Below are 23,956 nucleotides of genomic sequence, written 5' to 3'. Positions count from 1 at the left end.
TTTAAGTAGGAGAACTTGCACAATTGGTGGCTGACTAAATACTTTTTTCCCCCACTGTATGTGTATTAAAGTAGTCAAAATGTAGTATTTGGTCCCATATTCCTCGCACACAATGATTACGTCAAGCTTGTGACGCTACAAACTTGTTGGATGCATTTGCATGTCTGGGTGGTATGATATTTGTGCGTCTCTTGCTCACTCATCATTATTCAGGACTATCCGTAATCATGGTAGGATCCACATTTAGAAACTGTTTAGAAACATATTCTTATTTACAGTAATAGTGACTCCAAAATGACAGTACATGATTTACTATTAATTTCTATTCGGCACAAAATAGTCTGAAACACAAACAGCAAAATTAATGCATCCAACAAGTAATTTGTCATTGTCATTTGCCGCGTGTATGATCATGAGCAATGTCATTGTAGCCTATCATTTCACTTCCCCTGTGAGAACCTTGAGCACGGGCTGACTTGGCTTTGCTGTACTGCGGCCGAAGCCTGCCAGCAGCTTACCTACCATAGGTTGCACCATGTCCATTACAATGTAGAAAAACTCATATCAGCCATCTTTCAATAGTTATCTATATTACCGGAACTTCATCTTATTCTTTCTAACTATTTTTTTTATGGCAGATTCGTGGCCGCAATTGATGGAAGATGCCAAATCTTTTGGAGATGGCGAAGTCAAAGATAGGCCAGTGATTTCCATCTGTGGCGAAGTTTTCCCCTAAATCAATGCTTACGACAAATCCAGCTCCAGAACCAACCAAAGGGGGTCTGAGCTACTTACAGTGAGACCAACTCACACACCTGAGATCGCTCGCACACACACACTTTCACATTCTCACACTTTAGCACATTCTCTCTTTCACTGTCTCTTTCACACACACGCTCACCTCTAGGCCAAGGGTAAATGTTTGTTGACTTCCTGGTTGACTCTGTGTAACACCACACCAGGTGTCCCACTGTAATTGTTTTGACTTGTCTCTGTAATGTAGGCTGAGTTTATGGTTCTTTTAATACACTGGAAACAAATCTGATCACTCCACCCATGCCTTATCAGCTTTATGGTTCGATTCAAACTTATCAGCCACTTAACCTGCTATTGAACCTCAGACCTTGTTTACTAGTCTCTCTCTCTCTGTGGCCTTTCCTTACTCTGTAAGGGTTTACTGTGTGTGGAGTAGACAGGTCTATTCAATACTTCCCGATGGTACAGGTCTAAAATGGTGGTGACATTCTTATGCAATCTTTTTTTGTTAGTCAGGTCATTTCAAGTGGTTGCTCAGCTGGCCTGCCACGTGCCATGTATTGTCATGGATTGTGTTACCCAAATGGTTTGTTGAACACATTTTGCTGTAATATTTGGTCTAATTCCTATTTGGTCGAGGAGAATGGGTCGTCGTAATCCGCGACTGTCTAGCGATCCAAAAGTTGCGAGTTCGCGTCGGGGACAACTGTAGCATTTTAGTTAACCCTTATTCTAAACTTAACCCAATTCAGCTAACCTGCTATGTAAATTTCCCTGACATTTGTCATTTTAGTTCCCCTTACCTTTTACGTAAATGAACATAACCTTAGTCGTTAGTTCCCCTAACCACCAACGTAAAGTCTCCCCATAATCCTCCTGTGTTATGGCGCAACAAGCAACCTGGTCTCAGAGAAAGACGAATAACACTATACATCCTCCAAGATGTATCATAAGTTACATCATCCATGATACAATACGTCCTATAATTCGTATGATATTGTATATCAGCTATTCCATTCATAATGTGACCTAACATAATATATCATGCTAAATGGAGTGTCACGGATTTACAAACAGAATAATGTTTACCCTGTTGACTTGGTGGGTCACAAAACTGGATTGGGTCACTGTGCTGAACAGTTTGGGATTCATTCAGTCATAGTGCTTTATTCATTGTGTGTAGTAGCTCATCCCCTCCCAAAGTGTGTGTGCCCTGTCCCTTCCCGTCCCCTCCCGTCCCCTTCGTTAGGATCCTGAAAGTGACCACTCAAGCGGAAGACTTCTCCTTTGTCCCCGTAGGACCAAGTTAGCCTAGAGAACCACTCCATGTTTACAGTATGTCACAGAACAGGAAACTAGAACTGTGAATGACCAGGACCGCTGGGTACAAAGTGACCGCAGTGACCTCGCTGACTGCCTTGGACCGCACATCACGATTCAACCGCCGTGATCAACACTGTCAGTTCACATTGTGGCCTGGTTCCATAGCTGCACGGTTGCCATGGCGTTACCGTGCAGGGCTGTCACGTACCAGGAAGACGGTTAGGCATACAGGACACCAACTAACGAGGTCGCCCCTCAGAGCCCAGAGATCAGTTTGAATTGATATGGTGGAAATCCAAACAGATGTAGGTGGGAAGCTTTTTAAAAACTCTTTCCACTCTCAGCGTTGGTTTTTCTTTTTACATCCATTCATATCAATAGTGTATTATGTGTTACATCACCAGCGCACGGCCGGCTCTGTCCCATTCCAGCTCTTATCCCGCAGCAACAGATGGACAGAGCACAGGGAGGGAGGGTGAGCGCAAGAGTGGATGAAGATACTTTCTCTCTCTCTTTCTGGAGAGTTGCAGAACAGCACATGATAGGACAGTCAACTCGGTGCATGAGTGGAGAGAGCGATGGAGAGCAACTGAACAAGGGAAGGGGTGTAGATATCGCCCCTCTCTCTGTCCAGGTACTTTTCAGAGAGGACGGGACAGTCCCCCGGCTGTCCGCACCAGGAAGAGGGAAAGGGGAGAGGCATTACTTTGGACCTGTTGATCATTTAATGAGAATCTTCTTTACACCATCCTGGACTGGACTGTAAACCAGTATATTAGCAGGGCAGAAGAGGATGAATCAACATCAGAGACATTCCTACACAGTTCGAAGTTTGTGCAAAGGTTTTGGATGTGTGTTTGTGTGCATGTGTGTGTTTTGTAAGGGTTTGGGTGCGTGTGTGAAGGTTGAGTGGGTTATCTGCTTGTGATCCTGCTTTTGGGTGTAGATATAATATCTACTAGTTTCTGTGTATGGTTGATGGACGAGGTGTGTGTCTGTAGTTACCTGGAGAGACTGAGCCAGCCTTCTCTCCTGGAGGTTTGGGTTACCTGAGCTCCACCGGCTTGGCAGCGGGACAGCAATCACCTTTACAACAGGACAGGGTCCAAAACCTTATTGTTGTTCTGAGGAACTGTAAAGGTGGTGTGTTTGGGAGTGTTTCAAAGATGTGGGAGGGGCTAGGAGAGGCACAGGGACAGAGGTGACACAGGTGAGATATAAAAGCACGTGTGTGTGACCGTGTGTATCTGAGGATCACACTCACTCACCTCTCGTTCGTCTGCGTCTGCTGACCAGAGAACAGACTTGGGGATTATCAGACAGTTGATGAGCTTTAGGGCACTGCCATTGTCCAGGGGATCAACACACACACACAGAGGAGAGAAAGTGAGACTCCCTACTGGAACCTCTCGCGCCCTCTGAGGAGCACCGGGGTTGTGTATTGTGGTGAATGCCCTTAAAGAGGAGAGGAGACTGGATTTTTGTAGTCTTTTCGTCTTTGAACTTGGTACAGATTGTACAGTACAGACACTACAGTACAGGATAGAATTTTGGAACTGTTCTCGTTGTGGATACAGTTGTTGCCATCTCTCACACTGTCTTCAGCTCTCCAACTGATGACAACTATGCAAGGACTCGGACCACAGAAGATACGCCTGGAGCTCTTGACTGCCATTCACACCTAGACCTCAACAATAACAGCTTATAAGCGATCATAACAACCTGTGGAACTTCAACAGTTCCTGTCCCGTTCAAACAAGGGAGACCTTGTTTGGGGGAGAACGGAGCGAACCAACCTGCCAGTCTCCACGGGGGGAGGGGGGTCATGTACGTGCTGTGCACCCTGGTGGTACTGAGTATCCACAGCCTCTTTAAGAGCCGACACAAGGCCTTGGAGCCCGGCGACAAAGAGGCTGGAGATGGCGCCACGCTGCCTGGGGACAAGGGCCCTCTGCTGGGGGAGGGAGGCAGGGCAAGTGACCCCGGGCCTGGAGGTCTTGGAGGGGGTGGGGGGCCCAGGGAGAGGGAGAGAGGGTTGACTGTAGCCCTCTCTCAGGAGAAGAGGCAGAGGGCTCCTGCTGTAGACAGGAAGGCTGCAGGCTGCAACCGCACAGACAAACGTAGAGGTGACGGGGAGCTGCGCTGCAGCCAGGGCAGGCTGGGATGCGGAGGAGGCAGCCTGGAGAATGTGCCGGACAGCAGAAAACGATTGCAGGTGAGAGGAGGGATAGAGGGTGTTTTGAGAAAGGAGCAGAGAGGGATGGGGTGAGGGCATGCTAATGAGAACGGGAGGGAGGGGAGAGTGGTGTGCCCAGATGTGCAAACCAGCACGTAGGCACCGGTATGTTTGTAATCCCATGCCAGTCTCACAGACACAGATAAGGCACCAATCTAATTAAACCAATCATAAATATTGTGGTACAGAAGTCCCAAGGTTTAAAATTTGATTGCAGATTATGTTGAAATCCTTTTTAATGAGAAGCAGCACCATGTTGGTTTAGTATTTTAAGTAATTATGTGCTTGTGTGACTGAGTTGGAGAGAGAATCTAAGCGCTGCTCTAGCAGTCTTAACCTTTCTGGGCTAATGAAAGAATGTGGGTGGTAGTTTATGGGTGATTATGGACAGTTCACCATTGATTACCTTGAGGTTCACGTTAGTGAGGAATGTGATGACCGTAGCCCATTCCTACCTCTCACTTGGGTGTGTATAGCCAAATAGATTTTCCTGCCCTCCATCTCTCTCCTTTTCCCTCCCTCTCTCTCCCTCTCTCCCTTATTCTGAAAAAATGTTCTCCCCCTCCTGTCTTTCTTAATTTCAAATCACATTTCTTGTTAACAAACTATAGTTTTGGCAAGTCGGTTAGGACATCTACTTTGTGCATGACACAAATAATTTTTCCAACAATTGTTTACAGACAGATTATTATAATTGACTGTATCACAATTCCAGTGGGTCAGAAGTGTACATGCACTAAGTTGACTGCCTTTAAACAGCTTGGAAAATTCCAGAAAATGATGTCATGGCTTTAGAAGCTTCTGATAGGCTAATTGACATAGCTAATTGACATAATTTGAGTCAATTGGAGGTGTACCTGTGGATGTATTTCAAGGCCTACCTTCAAACTCAGTGCCTCTTTGCTTGACATCATGGGAAAATCCAAAGAAATCAGCCAAGACCTCAGAAAAACAATTGTAGACCTCCACAAGTCTGGTTCATCCTTGGGAGCAATTGCTAAATGCCTGAAGGTACCACGTTCATCTGTACAAACAATAGTATGCAAGTATAAACACCAAGGGACCACGCAGCCGTCATACCGCTCAGGAAGGAGACGCGTTCTGTCTCCTAGAGATGAACGTACTTTGGTGCGAAAAGTGCAAATCAATCCCAGAACAACAGCAAAGGACCTTGTGAAGATGCTGGAGGAAACGGGTACAAAAGTATCTATATCCACAATAAACCGAGTCCTATATCGACATAACCTGAAAGGCCGCTCAGCAAGGAAGAAGCCACTGCTCCAAAACCGCCATAAAAAAGCCAGACTACGGTTTGCAACTGCACATGGGGACAACGATCGTACTTTTTGGAGAAATGTCCTCTGGTCTGATTAAACAAAAATAGAACTGTTTGGCCATAATGACCATTGTTATGTTTGGAGGAAAAAGGGGTAGGCTTGCAAGCCGAAGAACACCATCCCAACCGTGAAGCACGGGGGTGGCAGCATCATGCTGTGGGGGTGCTTTGCTGCAGGAGGGACTGGTGCACTTCACAAATTAGATGGCATCATGAGGAAGGAAAATCGTGGATATATTGAAGCAATATCTCAAGACATCCGTCAAAGTTAAAGCTTGGTCGCAAATGGGTCTTCCAAATGGGCAATGACCCCAAGCATACTTCTAAAGTTGTGGCAAAATGGCTTAAGGACAACAAAGTCAAGGTATTGGAGTGGCCATCACAAAGCCCTGACCTCAATCCTATAGAAAATGTGTGGGCAGAACTGAAAAGGCGTGTACGAGCAAGGAGGCCTACAAACCTGACTCAGTTACACCAGCTCTGTCAGGAGGAATGGGAAAAAAGTCACCCAACTTATTGTGGGAAGCTTGTGGAAGGCTACCTGAAACATTTGACCCAAGTTAAACAATTTAAAGGCAATGCTACCAAATACTAATTGAGTGTATGTAAACTTCTGACCCACAGGGAATGTGATGAAATAAATCATTCTCTCTACTATTGTTCTGACATTTAACATTCTTAAAATAAAGTTGTGATCCTAACTGACCTAAGACAGGGAATTTTTACTAGGATTAAATGTCAGGCATTGTGAAAAACTGAGTTTAAATGTATTTGGTTAAGGTGTATGTAAACTTCCGACTTCAACTGTACGTATTGGTGGTATGAGAAATTAGTAATGGCAGTATGCATGCTGATGCTAAAGTGGGCCGGAGTGTCCCTGCGTTCCAGGGAAACGGATTCAGATCATCGTTTATGTAACCATGTTGTTAATCTGAGGACAGCATCACTCTCTCTGCTCTGTGTGTTTGTGGTAAAGTGGGCTTTAATCCCTCACAATACTGTAAATCTGGCTGTCGGTCCAATGACACATAACCTTCACCTAGGGCTGTGCGATATGGCCAAAATATCATATCACGGTATAAAAATAAATTCACGGTATGACTGTATTTGACAGTATTTTATGTTTTTGAATAATAAAAGTTATACATTTGCTTTATGAGTAGTGCGTGACCCTAGGGTGGTAACACATACATTCTAAGTGATTTTCAATGGGTCTTTCTCAATTCTGATTGTTTTATACTGTTCAATTCAACATTCAACCCCAAAAAAAATCTGCATTTCCTGCACTCATTTAAGATCCTTTCCACACTGCCACGTAGGGCTGCAAAATATGGGCAAACAATCTGATTTGACTTCCGATTTAGAGCAAAACACTTGGTTGAACTGTTGGAATCATGGAAATCGAATGATTATTCTAATTCTATAGTCATAATATAGTTGAATACAGTGTTTGACAACGAATGAAAATGCCAGGGAGTAGTTATTGTTACAGGGTAGGAACCAAGGTGTTGATAATTGTTTCCTAGGGGACCCTGTAATCTTTGGCTACATTGAATGTTTTCTCTTAGCTACTTCATGTAGCTAACATATCCATGCGTATTCCTCTTTGATTTAGAAGATACTGTTGCACAAACAACATGCTGATTTTAGGTCTACACCATCACTGGTATTATCAGGCTATATAGCTAATTACTTTTGCTCTGACTCAGTACATTTATTAGCTAGCTAGCCTGCCAGCCAGCCAGCCAGCCAGCCAGGTAACAAGTGATTAGCATTAGCGGCTAACACGATTTAGGCCCAACTTCCTAAGAAAAGACAAACTAGCTGTTTGCAGATGTAAGAAACACAAACTAATAGTGTAATTATAGAACGCTAGTGGATTTATATTAAGAAGCAAAGTGAAAGCAGCAGTGTTGTCATCAACATTGTTGCATGTGCTGCATTGACCATGCAGACTAAACGTAAGTGTCTTGGTCGAGGAGGAACAAATGCACTCCTTGAGTGACAGAGGGCGGAGATAGGTCTGTGTGGAAAACAGCATGTAGAGAGCGAGAGAGCGGAGAGGGATGACTCAAGTAGCGAAGTAAACTATTAAAATGGACGTTACACACGGCATATCACATTTAACATTCAAATACGTTATAGAAGATAAAGTAAAAACACAAACCGCTCTGTGCATCAATACCAGTATATTGTAAAATACAGTATACCGTCCAGCCCTACCTTCACCTCACCCCACCCAGTCTCTCTCAACCCCGTTCCCCACCCTCCTGGTCAGGGGAGGGCCCTCTCTCTGGATCACCCTCATTTTGACATTTGCCCCTGTAAATCCCCAAACAACGCTTTGGTTACACAACTAAGACTTTGAGGGAACGGTAAGGTATTTCTATTAAGTAACATTATCACAGAGGGAGCATGGTCACTGTGCAGGCATCTGATATCCTCTACATTCAACATCTGCCATATGATTAATTAGTAAAGGACAAACTACACCAGGAACTTGATAGTGTTCTGATAATGCTAGAATAATGCCCTGGAAATGTTGTGTTCATGTTTTACCGTTGTGCTCTCGTGGCTCATGAAGCCGGGGTACCTGAGCCAGGGTGTAGTAGTGTGTTTCATCTATAATTCCCTGAGGAACAGCGACTACCCTGAGAACACCTGTGTGTGTCTGCTAGTTTCTCTGTATACACACACACACACACACACACACACACCAGCCTTTACTTCAGTTTCCCTCAGTATGAGTAGTCACACAGACCTGGTCCAGAAAACTCCATTACCCAACAGCCTCTAGTGAGGGAGGGGCTCTGGCTTGAGTGTTAGTGAATTGTCAGTAAAGCAGCTCTCACACACGGTGTAATTTACAGTACTACTTGTTTGGATCAATATACCTTTGAGCAGTGGCAGCCATAGGAAACCATATGTTCTTTGTGTGTGCATATTGCAGTGTACACTTTTAGTTACACTTTATGGCTTAGGAACAATAACAGAGTAGGGTGTGTGTGTGTGTGTGTGTGTGTGCCCTTGTTACAAGAGCCATTTTGCCTTTTAAGAAATAAAGGATGTGAGGAGACGGGCAATGGTGTATTTCGTAAACGCATACGTGCACATATATACACACACACACACACACACACACACACACACACACACACACACACATACAGTTCTCTGTTAAATATTGCAGGCAGGGGGAGGAGAGCTGAGAAGAGCCACGCTTCATTTGTGGCTGAAATATTTATTCCTCCGCTGGAGAGCGAGGGGGAGTGATAAAAAAGAGAGGGAGGGGACTGGAAGATGGGGATGGAGAAAGGGGGTGGGGGGGGGGGGGGATGAGGGTGGCTACAGGAGGGAAATGATGCTGGCTCCGATTCTGCTGTTACTAAGGAACGGCGAGAGGGTGCAGAGTGTGTGTGTGTGTGTTAGAGGCAGGGGAGAGAAAGGGGGGCTGGCTGGTGACGGTGAGCTCTCGTCGTTGGGGTGTGTGTTGATCGGCGAGTGTGTGTGTTTCCGCCGCGTAAAGATGGTCTCTACAGCGATGCAGGGATGATCAGGACACAGAGACTCCAGGGAGGGAGGTGAGTACCCTACTGATGAAGATAAAGAAAAAGGGATGGATGGATGGATGAGGGGGGTGAGAAATGGAGAGGGAGAAAAAAGAGGGGGGGAAGAGAGGAGGGGGACATGTTGAGCGAGGTATGAGAGGTAGCCACTATGGTTATTCAGAGAGAAATAAAAGGAGAGAAAGGGCTGTTATAGTGTTGTTTCCCTGTTGTTGACTGACGGTCCCTGTATGGTAGGATTCTCTCCTTTTCCCTCTCTTTGTTAAGGGTTTACCCATATCTAGTAATCCCAGTCTATATGGTGTTGTGCTGATGAATTGATCTCAACCTTATTCTGAGGCATTGGGTTTTATTCAGATCCATGTCTGTGGTTTGTTTTGGTAGTAAACACAGCCCTGAACCTCCCAGAGCTGTGTGATGTTGAGCAGACAGGTTCTGACACTTGACGCATGGTGGCTGAGCTGCCACTGAATGATTTGACCCAGTTTAGTTGGAGGAGGAGGGAGAGGGGGAATTTAACCCTGGAAGGAAGGGTTCTGTGATGTGCTCATTATAACAGAAAGCAGATTCCTTCCATCAGAGTCCTGCACTCGCTCGCTTTGTCTGGTAGGCTATGTCTATCTTTTCTGTCTCAGGCTATGTCTGTCTCCTTGTCCGCTAGCAGCATTTCAACTACAGACTTATGTGGTAGCTGTCTAGTCTGTGTTTTATAAATGTGCAATGAGCATAAAAATACTCATTTATATAAGGAATTGGCGGCTAGTTCTCATTCTGAGAAACCAGCATCTTCTTATCCATGTAGGCCACTTGATTTCAACCTCTAAACAAAGTGAACAGGCTATGTTGTTCAAACAGTTGGAGATGGACAGGAGGGTGTATTCATAACAGTTCAACCTTTCTACTTTGTTAGCAAGCAAATAGATTAGTTGGCTACTCACTAGCATTTGTGCTTGAGCGATTGTTTGAGACCTACAGTATGTTCAAGGAAATTCCACCCAAAAACGATCTATTGGTATTTGTTTCATTAGTCCATTGTTGATGTAGTGCCAAAATGTTTTGCATGTCACCAATCAAGTTTTCAAGACTATAACTTTCGAAATACAGCCAGTACGATGCAGTTTCTTGAAAACTTGATTGCTGACATGCAAAACATTTTGGGACTATATCAACAATGGACTAGTGAAACAAATACCAAAATATAGTTTTGGGCTTGGGTTTTCCTTTAATTTTCTGTAAAAAAAATTCCTGTGGTCCTCTGTAGCTCAATTGGTAGAGTATGGCGCTTGTAACGCCAGGGTAGTGGGTTTGATTCCCGGGACCACCCATACGTAAAAATGTATGCGCACATGACTGTAAGTCGCTTTGGATAAAAGTGTCTGCTAAATGGCATATTATAATTTTTTATTATTTACAAGAAGTTGGTCATTATTAGCAGGTTAGTGTTTTTTGTCATGAATCTTGTTCTGGAGGCAGCTCTGCAATGGTCACGAGCTGGCACAGCCACAATTTAATCAAATCAGATTTTAAACCTAACCCTAACCACACTGCTAACCCTAATGCCTAACCCTAACCTTAAACTAAAGGGATACTTTTGGATTTTGGCAATGAAGCACTTTATCTACTCCCCCAGAGTCCGATCAACCATTGGATACCATTTTATACAGTACCTCTGCATTCAGATTGAAGGAAGTTGCTAACTAATGTTAGCGCAATTGTTAACTAGCCTTAGCGCAATGTCTGGAAGTCTATGGGTAACTGCTAGCATGCTAGTCGATACCGTAGACTTCCAGTCATTGCGCTAACTCTAGTTAGCATTGGCTTGCAATGTTACCTCCAACTTCCTTCATACTGGATGCAGAGACATACAAATGGTATCCATGAGTTCATCTGACTGAGGAAATAGATAAAGGGCTTCATTGCCAAAATCCCAAAGTATCCCCTTTAAGACCAAAAAGCTAATTTTTGTTTAAATGAATCTTTACAAAATAGCCAATTTTGACTTTGCAGCTGGCCTATCTAAGGGGAAATCACTCAGTTCTGCCTCCAGGACAAGACTCAAGACAATAAAAGTCAACCACCTCATTATTAGTGCATTGTGCATGGTTCTGGTTAAATTTGTAACAATGGTCATTTTCATAGACTTGAAAGCCAGATCAGTGATTATTGCAAAAAAAGCAGGTTAAACTATTTTAATAAAATAATTAAATGATTACTTACGGTTGTGGAAGGCTTATATTTAGTCTAAGTATAATTTTACAAGCCCTGATTTAGATTATTCCTGACTGTTTAAAATGCAGTGTATTAACCTTATACAGTGGGAGGGGGAAAGTATTTAGTCAGCCACCAATTGTGCAAGTTCTCCCACTTAAAAAGATGAGAGAGGCCTGTAATTTTCATCATAGGTACACATCAACTATGACAGACAAATTGAGAATTATTTCCAGAAAATCACATTGTAGGATTTTTAATGAATTTATTTGCAAATTATGGTGGAAAATAAGTATTTGGTCACCTACAAACAAGCAAGATTTCTGGCTCTCACAGACCTGTAACTTCTTCTTTAAGAGGCTCCTCTGTCCTCCACTCGTTACCTGTATTAATGGCACCTGTTTGAACTTGTTATCAGTATAAAAGACACCTGTCCACAACCTCAAACAGTCACACTCCAAACTCCACTATGGCCAAGACCAAAGAGCTGTCAAAGGACACCAGAAACAAAATTGTAGACCTGCACCAGGCTGGGAAGACTGAATCTGCAATAGGTAAGCAGCTTGGTTTGAATAAATCAACTGTGGGAGCAATTATTAGGAAATGGAAGACATACAAGAGCACTGATAATCTCCCTCGATCTGGGGCTCCACGCAAGATCTCACCCCGTGGGGTCAAAATGATCACAAGAACGGTGAGCAAAAATCCCAGAACCACACGGGGGGACCTAGTGAATGACCTGCAGAGAGCTGGGACCAAAGTAACAAAGCCTACCATCAGTAACACACTACGCCGCCAGGGACTCAAATCCTGCAGTGCCAGACGTGTCCCCCTGCTTAAGCCAGTACATGTCCAGGCCCGTCTGAAGTTTGCTAGAGTGCATTTGGATGATCCAGAAGAGGATTGGGAGAATGTCATATGGTCAGATGAAACCAAAATAGAACTTTTTGATAAAAACTCAACTCGTCGTGTTTGGAGAACAAAGAATGCTGAGTTGCATCCAAAGAACACCATACCTACTGTGAAGCATGGGGGTGGAAACATCATGCTTTGGGGCTGTTTTTCTGCAAAGGGACCAGGACGACTGATCCGTGTAAAGGAAAGAATGAATGGGGCCATGTATCGTGAGATTTTGAGTGAAAACCTCCTTCCATCAGCAAGGGCATTGAAGATGAAACGTGGCTGGGTCTTTCAGCATGACAATGATCCCAAACACACCGCCCGGGCAACGAAGGAGTGGCTTCGTAAGAAGCATTTCAAGGTCCTGGAGTGGCCTAGCCAGTCTCCAGATCTCAACCCCATAGAAAATCTTTGGAGGGAGTTGAAAGTCTGTGTTGCCCAGCGACAGCCCCAAAACATCACTGCTCTAGAGGAGATCTGCATGGAGGAATGGGCCAAAATACCAGCAACAGTGTGTGAAAACCTTGTGAAGACTTACAGAAAACGTTTGACCTGTGTCATTGCCAAACAAAGGGTATATAACAAAGTATTGAGAAACTTTTGTTATTGACCAAATACTTATTTTCCACCATAATTTGCAAATAAATTCATAAAAAATCCTACAATGGGATTTTCTGGATTTTTTTTTCTCATTTTGTCTGTCATAGTTGACGTGTACCTATGATGAAAATTACAGGCCTCTCTCATCTTTTTAAGTGGGAGAACTTGCACAATTGGTGGCTGACTAAATACTTTTTTTCCCCACTGTATATATCGTGAATCACCCATACGTTTTAAGAAATCTAGATTTTTAGGCCGTATCGCTAAGCCCTACTTCAAGGGGGGCTTCAGGCCATCTGCCTGTACAGTAGAAGCTAGACAGTGACATACTGCCTGACCACAGTAAGCTTGTGCTGTCAGAGACTCCCTAGTCCCTATAGCCCTGTGTGTTTAAATAATGTATGTTATAGGCTAGTAAATTAAAGAGCTCTTTGTTAGTGATACAAAGCCCTTGTCTCTCTCTCTGGGAGCACTACAACTCAGTCCTCATAACTGGGTCTGTAAAAGCCCCCCTTAGAGGACAGTGAAAGTTCAATAAAATGTGTTTTGTGATTATTAAAACTCAAACTTCATAACTTACCCCCTTGGTCAGGAATGTTCCAATAAACAGGGCTTTATGGTTCCCAGGTAGAGCCTGCTCAGACAGTGCATGGATCTGTAGCTGTGTTACACTGAAAGTCCTCGCCACACAATGAGACTGAGAAAAGGGGCTCAAAGTTTAGTATGCCTGGTGTTTTTCGTTAAAAATAATAATAATAATAATATGCCATTTAGCAGACGCTTTTATCCAAAGCGACTTACAGTCATGCGTGCATACATTTTTGTGAATGGGTGGTCCCGGGGATCGAACCCACTACCTTGGCGTTACAAGCGCCGTGCTCTACCAGCTGAGCTACAGAGGACCACTCGTTCTATGGGCCTCTCCCTGTTGTCGTAGCAGAAGGACACAAATAGCTTCTATGTAGCCCAGAGGGAAACACGGATTCAACACACACATACATATCCCATATCACGCAGATTAAAACATACATGTCACTCATATATATATATATATATATATATATATATATATATATATATATATATATATATATACACACACACACACACCAGGGTTTCCGTTAGCCGGTTATAGCCAGCTATTGGCAAAAACAAATACATGAAATCGGTAAATAAAATTGAAGGCGGCTAATTGTCCGCGAGAATACAAAAAAGCCCATTGCAAAATAATGCTTTTTAACCTATTCATTGATGAAATACCAGTCGATGGAAATACATTTGACCGGTCATGCATCGCTCTATAGGTGAATTTGCATAATTTAGTTGAATTAAATTGCGGCACAGCATACAGATACAGAGCCTATATTAGAGCCCAAAATCTGTCAGACAGCACGACTGCTACAGCTCCTCACACAGCTCGTTCGTTGCTGCTGGTGTGAAACGTGCTTTTATAAGCCCAATCATTGCGCAACAATTTTAAATGAATCACGTGTTAACAGTTTTGATGGCCACAATTAAAAAGAGCTACTATTTTTCATTTTTTAAACTGGTAATTAAAGTGTGCTTCCCATTCGCTGTTCAAGTGCATAGGCAATGGTAGGAAGGCTTCAGCGCGTCACATGCCACTTTGCAATGAGCTGCAGGCAGTATGCATTTTCAAAACATATACTTAATTGTTTGAAATCTGAACAATTTACTTTATATTATGAGGCATGCCTTACCTTCAAAGTAGCCTAGCCAAAATGATTTTATAAAGACTTCCATCCTAGTAACTTCAATCCTAGTAATATTAGCAACCCAATGCTAGTTAGCATCTTTAGATTGCCCCTCTTTCTACATTTCTAATGGATATTTTTTATTTTATTTTATTTCACCTTTATTTAACCAGGTAAGCCAGTTGAGAACAAGTTCTCATTTACAACTGCGATCTGGCCAAGATAAAGCAAAACAGTGCGATTAAAAACAACAAAACATAAAGTCAAAAATACAACAGAAAATATATATACAGTGGGTGCGAATGTAGTAAGTTATGGAGGTAGGGCAATAAATAGGCCATAGTGCAAAATAGTTACAATTTCGTATTAACACTGGAATGGTAGATGTGCAAAAGATGATGTGCAAATAGAGATACTGGGGTGCAAATTAGCTAAATAAATAACAATATGGGGATGAGGTAGTTGGGTGGGCTAATTTCAGAATGGCTGTGTACAGGTGCAGTGATCGGTAAGCTGCTCTGACAACTGACGCTTAAAGTTAGTTTTCATCTCTGTCACATGAAACCACTTGTGCGGTGTGCTTTTGGCAAGTGTTATCCCGCTAATTGCATTGTGGAACGAACATTCACACGTAGTCTGCCATGTGCGCATTGCTGTGCTTATAATGTGAAAAAATAAGTTTGTCAACATTTTAAGCTAAACGTTCTGATCTGTTGCATCAGGGTCATTGCATTTTTATGTTTATTTTTAATGTAGCGTAGGCCTACTGGTTGTATGAATTTGGGATCTAACGTCCCAGAGTCTCTGTATGGAATAAGCTATTTCTTTCTTGCACAGAATGACAAGCTGACCAATAGAATAGGTACACTTTTCTACAATGGGGGATAGTAGGTTGACGTAGGCTAGTGATTTTGCTGTTCGTTATTCGTCTTGTTGACTAAGGAAAAGTCAATGTGGACAGTTATAAATTCTTCAGTGTTCATTGGATTTTGGTAAGAAGGACTCGAGTTGCATTTTCTGTTAAAATGAATGTAATCTAAATGTGATTTCTGTCATTCTGAGCACCGTGGGTGGACGCCCTAATCAGGTTACGCACCCAATGCATAGGGATCCGGTAAATTTCTCAAACGTCCGATTAAATTAAAATGCTGCTGGTGAAATGTCCGGCGCCACATTTTTCTAACGGAACACTTGTCTCACAGACACACGCACACTTATTCACATGCATTAGACCCTTAAGTGTGAACACGCTTACACACACAGACACATGCAGGCGCACACACACAAGATCCACACTGCTGCAGATCTGCATAGTGGACATTTTTATAGAGGATCAGTGTCAGCATTAATAAAGCTCTAATAGTGTGTTTTGTATTCCTGCCTTTCAACACCTCCAAATACATAAAGCAATAATCCACACCTTCGTGTGAGAAAGTGTGTGTCTCAGCACATCTCCAGATTCATTCAGCTTTAATCAAAGCATGGAAGTGATGTCTGTCGCTGTGCGACATCTTGTCTGAAGGAAAAGGAGAGGGAGAATATGCCTGTGTGTTGGACATAGAACTTATATTAGCTGTGTTTTGCATGCTGGTTTGGCGAAAAACCCTGTGTTTTGTTGACCAGTGGAGTGGTGTTGGTACCGTAGTGCTTGGTGCTATTTGTACAGTACGCTCTAGTTCACTAGCGAAGGTGTGATTTTGATTTTATATATATATATGAATTCCAACACAGGCACACCTCATTCTGCTGAATTAGGTACTGATTAGGTGATCACATGAACCAAATCTTATTTAACAAGGAAAAGTATAAAATCCACTGCTGTGGTCATCACTATCCTATTGCAATAGGACCAGCTGGATGGCAAAAACAGTGCTAATAGTACCAAACTTTTGACTGGTACTGTATATATCTCTCACTTACGTACTTACAGTGCATTCTGAAAGTATTCAGACCCCTTGACTTTCAAAAATTACGTTACAGCCTTATTTTAAAATTGATTTATATAGTTGTTTTCCTCATCAATCCACACACGATAACCCATAATGACAAAGCAATAACAGTTTTTTAGACTTTTTTGTACAAAGAAAAACTCATATCACATTTACATAAGTATTCAGACCCTTTACTCAATACTTTTTGAAGCACCTTTGGCAGCGATTACAGCCTCGATTATTCTTGGGTATGAAGCTACAAGCTTGGCACACCTGTATTTGGGGATTTTCTCCCATTCTTCTCTGCAGATCCTCTCAAGCTCTGTCAGGTTGGATTGGCAGCGTCGCTGCACATATTTTCCAGTCTCTCCAGAGATGTTCGATCGGGTTCAAGTCCGGGCTCTGGCTGGGCCACTCAAGGACATTCAGAGACTTGTCCCGAAGGCCTGATTGGTGGAGTGCTGCAGAGATGGTTGTCCTTCTGGAAGATTCTCTCATCTCCACAGAGGAACTCTAGAGCTCTGTCAGAGTGACCATAGGGTTCTTGGTCACCTCCCTGACCAAGGCCCTTCTCCCCCGATTGCTCAGTTTGGCCGGGAGGCCACTGTGTTCTTGGGACCTTCAATGCTGCAGAATTTTTTGGGTACCCTTCTCCAGATCTGTGCCTCGACACAATCCTGTCTCGGAGCTCTACGGACAATTCCTTCGACCTCATAGCTTGGTTTTTGCTCTGACATGAACTGTCAACTGTGGTACCTTTTTATATAGACAGGTGTGTTTCTTTCCAAATCGTGTCCAATCAATTGAATTTACCACAGGTGGACTCCAATCTAGTTATAGAAACATCTCAAGGATGATCAATGGAAACAGGATGCACCTGAGCTCAATTTCGAGTCGCATTGCAAAGGGTCTGAATACTTATGTAAATAAGGTATTTCTGTGTTTCTTTTTAATACATTTGTATTAACTTGTTTTTACTTTGTCATTATGGGGTGTTGTGTGTAGATTGAGGGGTAAAACATATTTTAATCTATTTTAGAATAAGGCTGTAACATAACAAAATGTTGAAAAAGTCAAGGTCTGAATACTTTCCGAATGCCCTGTACTTACTTAAGGCACAAACATTTTAAAGACTTGACAGGGATAACACAAAAACATCTAACTTATTTCCATTGTGGTTGTTTTAGGGTTATAGTCACTAGTGGAATGCAGGTTAGCTGGTAGAGCTGAGAGTCTTAACTGGAACTGGGCTAATGAGATTCACATACTGTGGAGGGGAAGAGAGTAGGGAGGGATTCTCAGAGGATACACTAAAATGGAAGGAGAGCGATAAGAGGGACATTCTTGAGGAAGGGATATACAAACAGTAAGAGGGAGAGAGAGGCGGGGGGGAGGGGGTGTCTCTTCATATCCTCTGCTTTATGCTAAGCCCTTCCTCTGTGCTGTCATCAACTATTAGAATGCTAAACGCTAGCTAAAGTAGGAGAGTGTACCGGGGAGTGGGGGAAGAGAGAAAGTGCAACAGTAGCTCCTCACAGTAGATCACAGCTAGCCAGCCCGTCCTGTCCTCCCCCTGTTCCTCAACAGTAGTCTCCCACACAAACACATTGATATCACCCACTGTACTAGGGCCATATCGTTTTTTGCCATATTCCTGGTGCATAGAGGGGACAGGTGATACTATAAAAGGCAGAGTTCCGACAGGAGTGTGTAAACTTATCCTACACACCATGCCTTGTGCTCAAAGAACCATGGAGAGCATGGTCACTGTGGTAACCTAGAAACCTGACAAGCGTCAGGCGTGTGTATGTTTCTGTGAGGACAATACCTTGGAAGCAGTAAATAACCAGATTAGCTGAATGACTTTACTCTTAATTTCCAGCCCTTTGTGCTCATAACACCCCCTATGGGGTTGGCAGAGAACTGCATGAACCACAAAGGCACCCACAACGCTATACTGTATCGCCTCATGTATCACAAGCTCAGTGTAAAAGTTGCCTTTAACCACAGATCTACACGATGATATTACATTACCTTTCCTCTACCGACTCCTTTTCTACTACCTAGGAAAAGCCACAGGGGGTGTCTGATCTGATCCCACGGGGGGCCAGTATGAAAAGACACACACAAAAAAGAAAAAAGAATAATGTATGCACTAACTGTAAGTCGCTCTGGATAAGAGCGTCTGCTAAATGACGTAAATGTAAATGATCTCACTGGAGCTTTGTAATAATGAGAACGCTTTTCATTTTTCGGGCACTACAGTCTTAGGTTATAACATCCCTGACACTTGTGCTATGTGCTGTGAATACAGAGAGTAGATAGAGTGGAAATGAGGTGATAGCGGGAGGGAGGGAAGGAAGCAGAGATCGAAAGGCCATCCACCTTTCTCCTGCGGTCATAGTGGGAGAAACAGCTGGTTGGGATGGCCAAGGGGAGGCAAGTGAGGACAAAATCCCTAAAGTGACCACCCCAGTCTCCCCAAAGAGTATGATGATGTTCTTGCTCCAAGGTCAGTTTTGGATTCCCACCTAATGCTAAAAGCTAGGATTTTAAGATAGATCCCCTGGTGATATATCTGATCCTAGGTCTGTGGTTGGGGACAACTTGATCCTTCTCCTCAGAGGAAGATGAGGTGTTTATAAAGGAGGCCATCTGTTGTGGGGTTTAAAGGATTATGGGTAAATGAGTGGAGGAGGTAGAGGTTGCCTCTTACCACTGGTCCAGGGTCAGGTATTATTTAATCAGCCTAATGGTAAAGGTTAGGTTGGGGAGTTTAAAAACCTGATCTTAGATCTGTGATTAATGGCAACAATCCATTCTGCGTTTCCTGTGTCTTTGTGGGCGGGGTCTAACCCTGTCCATACAGCTGGTTAACAGCTACAGCCTGTCTCTACGGATACCGACGTCTTTCTATGGATACCAAGCGTGTGTGTGTGTGTGTTCAGGTGGTAGAGTGAGGATGTTATGATGGCCGCCGGGCCTGGGGAAGGGCCTGCAGGTGTGTTCAAGTTGTATTATTTCATTTGTAGTTATTTGGAAAACATAGGCGTGTGTAAGAGGGGTCACATGGTAGAGTGTGTGTCTGTTGTTCTGGCTGTAGAAGGAGGGTGACGGCCACAAGGCCGGTTAAGGGGCAGGCAGGATGATTGGCTGGATGGGATCTCTGATCAACAAACGCTGGCTGGACCGAGATCGAGACAAAGACCAGTACTACCGCTACACACAGGACCGCATTCCCTCCGGAGTCGCACACAGGGTATGGTTTCATTCAGGGACATAGGGTTGGTTCTTAGATTTAGTATAGACTGAGGGTAAAGTCTGATATACACACTCTATGGGAGGGTAGATGGAGGCCCAGAGTATGGTCCAGTTCATTTGGTGCATCTCCATAGTCTGACCTGAAGACACATGACAGGTGACAGCACCTCAGTAAATTAGGCATTTGCTTTTAGCTGCCCAGTTTCATCACATCAGTGTACATGAAGGAAATAAGATGAGGAAAGGAAAGGAAGACACATTAGACTTGAAATCCATCCATGTTGTTGAAGAACTCTTAAGACCTTTGTACGTTAAACCTCTGTTCTGGATATTCTGCTGTGGGAAACAGTACAACATACAGAACATTGATGAACACACACACTTGCTGAAGACTTTGTGTACAATAGAACACAAGGAACTGTGTGTACGTGTACAGTACTTTGGAGAACTTCCCGCTGTGAGAGATTAGACTAGCTAATACAGTGGCTCAGGACTGGACCTGCTGATCCACCATGTCTACGACAGAACGGTCAACTCTTGGTCACGGTCAGTACAACCACATACACACAAGGGTTGCACCAGACTGACAACACGATCCATGACAATGACTCTTCAGTGGTCACATTCACTCACACAATCAGGTGTGAGTTTGACGTTTCTGCACAGTTCTTTGTGCAGGCATTGCTATATTTGCACACTGGGTGCATTCACATGTATTGTATCCCACTCTGTAATGTGTCGCTATTGAAAAGAGTTGAATAGTGTTGAGTAATGAATTGATGTGGCCTGTGTGTGTGGTGGGGGAGTGTTATGTATACTGTAGTTGAATAGTGTCGTACAGTGCCTTGCAAAAGTATTCAACCCCCTTGGCGTTTTTCCTATTTTGTTGCATTACAACCTGTAATTTAAATGGATTTTTATTTGGATGTCATGTAATGGACATACACAATATAGTCCAAATTGGTGAAGTGAATTGAAAAAAATAGCTTGTTTCAAAGAATTCTAAAAAATAAGTAACGGAAAAGTGGTGCGTGCATCCCACGGAGCACCATTTTTAAATCCATTATTAAAAAATGGAAAGAATATGGCACCACAACAAACCTGCCAAGAGAGGGCCGCCCACCAAAACTCACAGACCAGGCAAGGATGGCATTAATCAGAGGCAACAAAGAGACCAAAGATAACCCTGAAGGAGCTGCAAAGCTCCACAGCAGAGATTGGAGTATCTGTCCATATGACCACTTTAAGCCATACACTCCACAGCTGGGCTTTACGGAAGAGTGGCCAGAAAAAAAGCCATTGCTTAAAGAAAAAAATAAGCAAACATCTTTGGTGTTCGCTAAAAGGCATGTGGGAGACTCCCCAAACATATGGAAGAAGGTACTCTGGTCAGATGAGACTAAAATTGAGCTTTTTGGCCATCAAGGAAAACGCTATGTCTGGTGCAAACCCAACACCTCTCCATCACCCCAAGAACACCATCCCCATAGTGAATGGTGGTGGCAGCATCATGCTGTGGGGATGTTTTTCATCGTGAGGGGCTGGGAAACCGTTCAGAATGATGGATGGGAAATTCTTGATGGAAAGTTGTTTCAGTCTTCCAGAGATTTGAGACTGGGACGGAGGTTCACTTTCCAGCAGGACAAATACCCTAAACATTCTGCTAAAGCAACACTGGAGCGGTTTAAGGGGAAATATTTAAATGTCTTGGAATGGCCGTTAAAGCCCAGACCTCAATCCAATTGAGAATCTGTGGTATGACTTAAAGATTGCTGTACAGCAGCGGAACCTATCCAACTTGAAGGAGCTGGAGCAGTTTTGCCTTGAAGAATGGGCCAAGCTTATAGAGACATACCCCAGGAGACTTGCAGCTGTAATTGCTGCAAAAGGTGGCTCTACAAAGTATTGACTTTGGGGGGGTGAATAGTTATGCAGCTCAAGTTTTCTGTTTTTTTGTCTTATTTCTTGTTAGTTTCACGATAAAACATACTTTTCATCTTCGAAGTGGTAGGCATGTTGTGTAAATCAAATGATACAAACCCCCAAAAAATCCATTTTTAAATCCAGGTTGTAAGGCAACAAAATAGGAAAAATGCCAAGGGGGGTGAATACTTTCGCAAGCCACTGTAAGTCTCTAAGAGCTTTCCACACCTGGATTGTTTAACATTTTCCCGTTATTCTTTAAAAAATGATTCAAGCTCTGTCAAATTGGTTGTTGATCATTGCTATACAACTACTTTTAGGTCTTGCCATAGATTTTCAATTAGATTTAAGTCAAAACTGCAACTCGGCCACTCAAACATTCCCTGCCACCTTGGTAAGCAACTCCAGTGTAGATTTGGCCTCCAGGTTTTCCTCTAGGATTTAGCCTGTGCTTAGCTCCATTCCGTTTTTTTTTATCCTGAAAAACTCCCCAGTCCTTAATGATTACAAGCATACCCATAACTTGATGCAGCCAACACTATGCTTGAAAATATGAAAAGTGATACTCCGTAATGTGTTGTATTGAATTAGCCCCAAGCATAACAACACTTTTTTGCAGTTTTACTTTAGTGCCTTGTTGCAAACAGGATGCATGTTTTGGAATAGTTTTATTCTATACAGGCTTCCGTCTTTTCACTCTGTCAATTAGGTTAGTATTGTGGAGTAACTACAATGTTGTTGATCCATCCTCAGTTTTCTCCTATCACAGCCATTAAACTCTTAACTGTTTTAAAGTCACTATTGGCCTCATGTGAAATCCCTGAGTGGTTTCCTTCCTCTCCGGCAACAGAATTGGGAAGGACGTATTTTTGTAGTGACTGGGTGAATTGAAATACCATCGAAAGTGTAATAACTTCACTATGCTCAAAGAGATATTCAATGAGTGTGGTTACATGCACACAATCATTTGATTATTGTGAATAGTCAGATAATATAATAGTTTGATTAAAACGTTTACATGCTTTGCAAGAAGAATTTCCCAAATAATCCTATTTACATGGACACATCAGAAATCAGGCTACCTGATGGCAGAAAATCGCCAATCAAAATAAGTTATACCACAGCGAACATGTTTGGTTCTGAGTTCGGACATATAAAGTTTGTATGTGAAAACTACCTCTAAGACGCATACATTCAGTTGTTCTGAACACACTTCAGTCACGCTAAAGAGGGAGGCTCGCTTGGCTGGTGCTAGCACATGCACAGATCAAATACACTGCTGGAATGCCGATTTTAAGGTGTTTTATAATAATTTGAAAGATTGCTCAGATTGCTTAATTGGCATATGCTTACTTTGATTTTGACCATATGCCAATTTAATATAAACAGAGTAAGGTGTTTGCATGAATATTGCATAATCTGCCTATTGCCATAATCAGTTTAATATCAAATTATTAGTGTGCATGTAAACTTACTCAATGTCTGCTTTCAAGATTTTTACTCATCTACCAATCGATTCCCTTCTTTGCGAGGCATTGGAAAACCTCCCTGGTCTTTTGTGGTTGAATCTGTTTGAAATTCACTGCTCGACTGAGGGACCTCACAGATAATTGTATGTGTGGGGTACAGAGATGAGGTATTCATAAAAGATTATTGCACACAGTGAGTTAACCCTAACCCTAACCCTTGTTAAGGAAACCTTTACTCATTTGTAAAAACTTCTAAAAACATAATTCCACTTTGACATTGAGGTATTGTGTGTAGGCCAGTGGCAAAACAATCTCAATTTAATCCATTTTAAATTCAGGCTGTAACACAACAAAATGTGGAAAAAGTCAAGGGGTGTGAATACTTTCTGAAGGCACTGTAGGTGATAATATCTCTCTAGGAGCTGATCCGTCGTCAGTATTGTGGAATAATTCCCAATGTTAAGGTAAGATTTGAATGGAGAAAGCTGATCCGAGAGCAGTGCTGCATTTTTTTTCCAATCCTATCAGTATCGACACATGCTCCAACGACCTACTTTGTGAAAGTTCTCCCTATGTGGTGTTTTGGGAAACGCATGTGAGTTATTTGGCCATTATAGGAACGATGCATCGTTAAAACACTTGTAAGCTTAAGTTCTATCGGGAAACCGGGCCCAGATCAGTATTCGTGTGGCTGTAGTAAACAGGTAACTGGTACCAGGGGTGTATTCACTA

General features: G+C 42.9%; 1 protein-coding gene across 6 annotated transcripts in view; it reads left to right on the top strand.

Moving 5' to 3' along the window:
• Positions 1-23,956, top strand: part of LOC311127648 (kinesin-like protein KIFC3) — a 66,254-nt gene that overhangs the window by 22,876 nt on the left and 19,422 nt on the right. Inside the window, exon 1 of one of the 6 annotated variants that reach the window (XM_084159480.1) lies at positions 3,793-4,294. The exons of the other annotated variants lie outside the window; for them this stretch is intronic. Coding sequence (XP_084015606.1) covers positions 3,905-4,294 — 390 coding nt within the window. The 5' untranslated portion in view covers positions 3,793-3,904. Of the gene's footprint in view, positions 1-3,792; positions 4,295-23,956 lie in introns of those variants that run through there. 6 annotated transcript variants of the gene reach the window in all.

Source organism: Coregonus lavaretus (genome assembly GCF_964263955.1).
Source record: "Coregonus lavaretus genome assembly, chromosome: 4".
NCBI classification, from domain to species: domain Eukaryota; kingdom Metazoa; phylum Chordata; class Actinopteri; order Salmoniformes; family Salmonidae; genus Coregonus; species Coregonus lavaretus.
Note: the sequence above shows the minus strand (reverse complement) of the source record. Positions and strands in the feature narration are given on the sequence as shown.